The 6,233-nt window shown below is 25.3% G+C and overlaps 2 protein-coding genes across 3 annotated transcripts; one reads left to right on the forward strand and one right to left on the reverse strand.

Annotated features, from left to right (window-relative positions):
• Positions 1–211: 211 nt before the first annotated feature.
• LOC124951426 (RNA-binding protein 8A) lies at positions 212–1,350 on the forward strand. Of its 2 annotated transcripts, none has more exons than XM_047499778.1 (4): positions 212–373; positions 628–774; positions 845–1,106; positions 1,197–1,350. In XM_047499778.1, the coding sequence occupies exons 1-4, from the start codon at positions 313–315 to the stop codon at positions 1,225–1,227; spliced, it is 501 nt and encodes a 166-aa protein (XP_047355734.1). In that variant the 5' UTR covers positions 212–312; the 3' UTR covers positions 1,228–1,350. The 2 variants fall into 2 exon arrangements, with proteins under 2 accessions (XP_047355734.1, XP_047355735.1); XM_047499779.1 differs by having other exon boundaries at positions 845–1,110; positions 1,197–1,288.
• A 322-nt stretch (positions 1,351–1,672) lies between these two features.
• LOC124951423 (26S proteasome regulatory subunit 6A-B) lies at positions 1,673–3,679 on the reverse strand. The gene is made up of 3 exons (XM_047499773.1): positions 3,485–3,679; positions 2,042–3,175; positions 1,673–1,960 (listed from the first exon to the last, which is right to left on the reverse strand). Exons 1-3 carry the CDS (start codon positions 3,524–3,526, stop codon positions 1,850–1,852), a joined length of 1,287 nt encoding a protein of 428 aa, XP_047355729.1. The 5' UTR covers positions 3,527–3,679; the 3' UTR covers positions 1,673–1,849.
• Between the last annotated feature and the right edge of the window lie 2,554 nt (positions 3,680–6,233).

The raw sequence follows: 6,233 nt of genomic DNA on the forward strand, positions 1-6,233 counted from the left end.
TATTAATAATTACTTATGTATTATTTCATTTAACAAAAATTTATTTACCCTTTATTTAATTCTTCCTAGCAAATTTAATAAGTTTATTACAATAAATCGATGCACATGACCGTACATATACAAATCCAAAGGATGCTTTGGACAGTACAAGAAAAACGACGGTAGCGCACCCGCAAACAGAAAGTATAATAAAAAGGTTTTAGTTGGTTTTATTTCTCAGTTTAAGCTTACTTCTCTTGGTAAATTTATTCGAAGTGCTAGTTAAGCGGTTTGCGTGGTTAAAATAAGTTATTATTACGATCATTCTTCAAAATGGTGGATGTTTTAGATATTGATAATGCAGAAGATTTCGAAGTTGATGATGAAGGAGATCGTAAGTTATATTATGATATATTTATCTATTTATGTGAAAAAGAAGAAACCGCCAAAACACCTAACCTATATTTATTACCTCCAAATATTTTATCTTTTCAAATACTATTTTTAATTTTTTTTTCTATTTAAAAAAAGCGAATATAATTATTAGAGTAATGATTGATTGTACAATTATATTATGATAAATAAATAATATAAAATAAACAACTTATAATAAAATTGTTTTTCAATAATAACGTTTATATTTTACAGAAGGAATTGCTCGATTAAAGGAAAAGGCAAAGAGAAGAAAAGGAAGAGGACATGGAGCTGAACTGGTATCAACACGAGATGATGTGGGACATTATGAATCTATGCACGTTGTAGAAGAAGATGATGATGAACCTGGCCCACAAAGATGTAATTCAAACTATTTATGGTTAAATTTATAATTTTTATATATAGCACTAAAAAAATTTTTAATTTCTAGCTGTGGAAGGATGGATTTTGTTCATTAATTCGGTGCACGAAGAAGCTCAAGAAGACGATATACAAGATAAATTTTCTGAATTTGGACAAATAAAAAATCTACATTTAAATTTAGACAGAAGAACAGGCTTTTTGAAAGGTTATGCTTTAGTAGAATATGAAACATTCAAAGAAGCACAAGCTGCAAAAGAGGCATTAAATGGTACAGATATTTTAGGTCAACCAATTTCTGTCGATTGGTGTTTTGTTAAAGGACCCAAAAAGTAAGTTATATCTTTTCACATAAATTTATTTGTTATTATATGCATTTCATTTATGTTATTTGTATTTTACATGCTTATGTCTGTTTTCAGAATTAGGAAAAGGAGTCATAGAAGACGGTGAAAATAAACACGAACATATATATATATATATATATATATATATATATATATATATATATATATATGATATATAATATATGATATGATATGATACAATATAAAAAAATAACTTTTTTACTATTTGTTTCTTTAAAAGTAATCAATATTATATAATTTAAGAATAACAATATTAATGTGAAAAATGATAGTTGATTCTGAGAAAATCTGTTTCTCATATTTTTTGAATGTCACAATATCATTTAATTTTATTTTATCTGTATTCTTTCAATTAAATTTATACTTGTATTCATCGTATAAATAAAATGCTTAACAAGCTTACGTTTTTTTTTTTGATTTTATATATCTTTAAATTATTATATTAATAAGATAATTTTTTAAAAATATATCAAAAATGTAATACTTTCCTCCATTTGTTATTCCGTTGTTTAATGTAATTTTGCAGAAAGTAAGAATTAGACCTTTATTAATTCTTATGTTAGGTACATGTTTCAGTGCACTGTAGATGCATTTGCTTATTGCACAAGCATGTAATTCAATTTCCATTTATAAATAACATAAGATATGCAACTTCCTTTTCTATTTGTTGTACAAAATATGTTGATAAATAAGAATATAAAATAGAATTAAGCATAGTAATTAAGATTTGCTTTCTTCTTTGCTTGAACTTCATTAATTGCTTCCATCAAATCTTCATGAGTAACTGCAGTTGCATTACGTCTTAAAGCAATCATGCCCTATAAATAAAAAACGTTGGATTGTAATGAATAATATAATATGAAGTAATATAAGGCTGAGAATATAATGCTGTTACATACTGCTTCAACACACACAGCTTTACATTGTGCTCCATTAAAATCATCAGTTGATCTAGACAACTCTTCAAAATTAACATCTGGAGACATATTCATTTTACGTGAATGAATTTGCATAATTCGTGCTCTAGCTTCTTCATTAGGATGAGGAAATTCGATTTTTCTGTCCAAACGTCCTGACCTCAATAAGGCAGGATCTAAAATGTCTACTCTATTTGTGGCAGCTATTACTTTTATGTCAGCTGTTGAACTGAACCCATCTAATTGATTGAGAAGTTCCAACATAGTACGCTGTACTTCCCTATCACCAGCTTTTTCTGAATCAAATCTCTTTGTACCAATAGCATCCAATTCGTCTATAAATATAATTGCTGGTGCTTTTTCTTTAGCTAAAGAAAATGCATCTCTAACCAATTTTGCACCATCACCAATAAACATTTGCACAAGTTGCGGTCCAGCTAATTTTAAAAATGTTGATTTAGTTTGTGCTGCACATGCTCTGGCTAACAAAGTTTTTCCTGTTCCCGGTGGTCCATATAAGAGTACACCTTTTGGTGGTTGTATTCCCAGATTTTCAAATTTTTCTTTGTGAGTCATTGGTAAAACTACAGCTTCTATCAATTCTTGAATTTGTTTATCTAATCCTCCAATATCAGAATATTGTTCAGTTGGTCTTTCATCTACTTCCATTGCTTTAACTCGGGCATCATATTCTGCAGGTAATGTTTCAAGAACAAGATAACTATCTTTATTAACTCCAACCAAATCTCCAGGTTTTAAAGATTCTGCATCTACCAAGCCTATTACTGGAAGGAAATATGTTTGACGAGTTGACGTTTTTATAACAGCACATTTGCCTTTTCTTTGAGCATCTAAATCAACAACAGCACCATCTTCTTCTCCCATATCCTGTGGATCTACATCTAGTAATTCAATAACATTAGAAACTAAATATGGTAATGTTTTATTAACTTTTATCTTTTCTGTATTTTCCTTGATTTTATCATTTTGTGCTTGTAGTTCGTGTGAAATTCGCATAACTTCACTTTTCATTATTTTTATTTCATTATCTAATAACCTAGTTCGTGATACTATTTCATCAGTAGACATTCGTAGTACATCTTCACCCAAAATTTCCTGAAAATTAGATATAAAATTATACATAGACATTTATTCCAATAAAGATTAAATACATATAGTATTTAATATACACATACAGTTTTGTCTATATAGACAATAAAGATTAAAGCAAAGATTCCATTATTGATAATCATAAATATTTAGCATATTACATGTACTAATTATACAATTTGCACATTATATTCAATTTATCATGTTTTCTGTTTATTATAAATAATATTATATAGTTCATAATACTCTATACGTTTAGATATGCTTGTCATGCAATCACTCATAACCTTTAATCAAAAATTTTATTTATTTTACCTCTCCATCTTCCCAAATAGATTTATCTTCGAGAGTAGCCATTTATGCTCAATGTGTATATTATTATACTTATATAATTTAGAACTATTTTAATGTATTTAAATACTTCTTCTCTGATTAAAATCCAACTTCTAATTCTAATAATGCCCTCAAACTATTTTTAACTAAGATGAAAACAAGATGTATGATAAACTTTTAATGAACAATACGCTGCCATATGGTGAGAATTGGAAGATATTCGTTGTCTGTCGATAAAATGAGATTTCGTTAATACCGACGCATAATAAGTTAATAAAAATTCCTATATACAATATGTAAGGGGTATTTTATAATTTAATTAATTTAACTATGAACATAACTTTTCTTAATTCATTTATTATTAATCACGATTTTAAAGAAATATTTTTTTGCAAACATGAAAATGTATAATAAATAAAGCATAACAAATGAATAAAAAATATTCTACTTACAAATGTGATACATGAATCATTATATATGTATATAAAATTTAAACCCAAAAATGTAGCAAAACAAAATATAAAAATTATATAAATTGAATGCATTAAAAATACAAACCAATTGCATTTTTAATTAATATGTAAATAGTACCATGTTCGAAGATAACATTAATAATAATATCAAAGCATTTATTAAAATTAGTATAATTTAGGTAATACAGTTAAAAGATTCATCTGGCACAAGATGGTTTTTTTAAATTGATCTATATTATATATTGCATTATAGATAATCAAAATATGTGAGTGTACCTTGTGTGTGCACGTGTGTGTTGTATTAATTGTAGCATGTAAATAATTTTATTTCATTTTTATCAATTAAAAAAATGCTATTTATGATACATCAATTTCTATGATGTACCGTAAAGCAAAAATAAATGTAGTACAATACTTAGAATAGTATTTGATTTTTGTACATTATGTAGTTATATCATAGTTAGTGTACCGTACATTATATTTGTGGTATTTTAAAAACATTATGAGAACTTCATTGTTAAATATTCCTGATAAAGGACTAGATTTATTTATTTTACAGAGCCATAGTTCAGTAAAGTTATCTTTCTAGATAAAATGATTAAAATATCTTAATTCATTACTAGAATTCATTTTTTCACAATTCCATCTTTTAGGCACACCTGTTTAGTAAAATTACTATAGATTTCCATCCTAAATTGATTTTTACATAATATAAGATAGTATAAGATAAATTAATTACATTTAAATTGATTTTATAAGAAATAATAATTAAATATAAGATATTATATAAAATAAATGTCTGATTATATCATTTTTACTAAAAGTAAAATGAATATAAAATTTTTTTTTGCCAAAAGCAAAAATTCATAGTTTACATACTTCTACTTAATTAAAATTAATGTTAAAAACATTACTTTTTTTTATAAAGCACCTGCACTATTATAAAAATCATTCTGTTCTTTCATAGCACTTACGCACTTCATGTTAAAGTAGCAATTTATTTTTGTCGTGATAATTATAAATGAAAATTCTACACAATGAAATCTGTATAATTTTCAACATGAACTCGAAATTTTCAAAATAAATATACTAAGAAAATTTTCTTTTCTTTTCTAGGTAATTATAAGAAAAAGTTACTTTTGTTTTCGAATAATAGTCTATGTATATACAATGCGCTTTTCATTTAATTTACTTAATAATATGAAAAATGTACAATACATGAGTATTATAAGTACTATGATCACAATATTTTTTTTTGCTTTGAAATATACCTTCCAATATATAGATATTTTATTTATCAATACTTTACTATCCGACGATACTTGTATTTAAATGGCTATATTAAAGACAATAGTATTATCCGTTTTTTAATTTCATGCTTTTAAATAAAGGTCAACCCTTTTAAATAGTCTTCATTAAACTATTATCCGAAAATCTAGCTATAGTAATATTTATTGACAAAAACTGGCAGCGCTTTGTTCGATGTATGTCAATATAATTATTTACAAAATATTAATTTACGAATAATAATCACATTTGAAAAATCTTTTTTCACACGATTTGAAAATTGTTTCATATTCATTGTTATATAATATATGTATTCAAAGTAGCCCTTTAATAAGATCACATATGTTAAGAATTATTCTATACCAGAAAAATCATATTCGTAATAATATGTCAGTAATGTTTTGTTATAGAATAAATAGAACATCATGATTGAAACGAATATTGTTATTTCACTTGAAAACAGAAATATTATTATATTCTCGATTAGATTCAATACAGAATACACACACGCCACACACAATGCATTCATACACACAGAGAAGCTGCACTTTAATCATAATTCGACAAATTTCATATAAATATCAAATATTTTTTTGAAAAATAATTATCAAATTATTTCTTCTTTCAGATTATTTACTTTACACATGTGTGTAATAAATTTTGCAAATAAATAATTAATATTGAAAGTTATAAATTAAGTAATTATCTGTCATTCATATTCTTTTATAATTAGGCCTTTGAACACACAAAGTTAATATAATTTTAATTTATTATTATACATATTGCTCATGTGAAATTAATTCATTTTATTAAGTCGTCACATTTACGAATTGTAGCACAACCAATCTGTGTTGTATAATTGCTACAAATTTTCTCATATATTTCTTGAAAAATATGTTATTTGTTACTTGCTTATAATTATTAAATATATGTCTGTGACTAATATATCCCAATCATTTTTAATAAAAGAA

The sequence above is a fragment of the Vespa velutina genome, chromosome 9 (genome assembly GCF_912470025.1).
Source record: "Vespa velutina chromosome 9, iVesVel2.1, whole genome shotgun sequence".
NCBI lineage: Eukaryota > Metazoa > Arthropoda > Insecta > Hymenoptera > Vespidae > Vespa > Vespa velutina.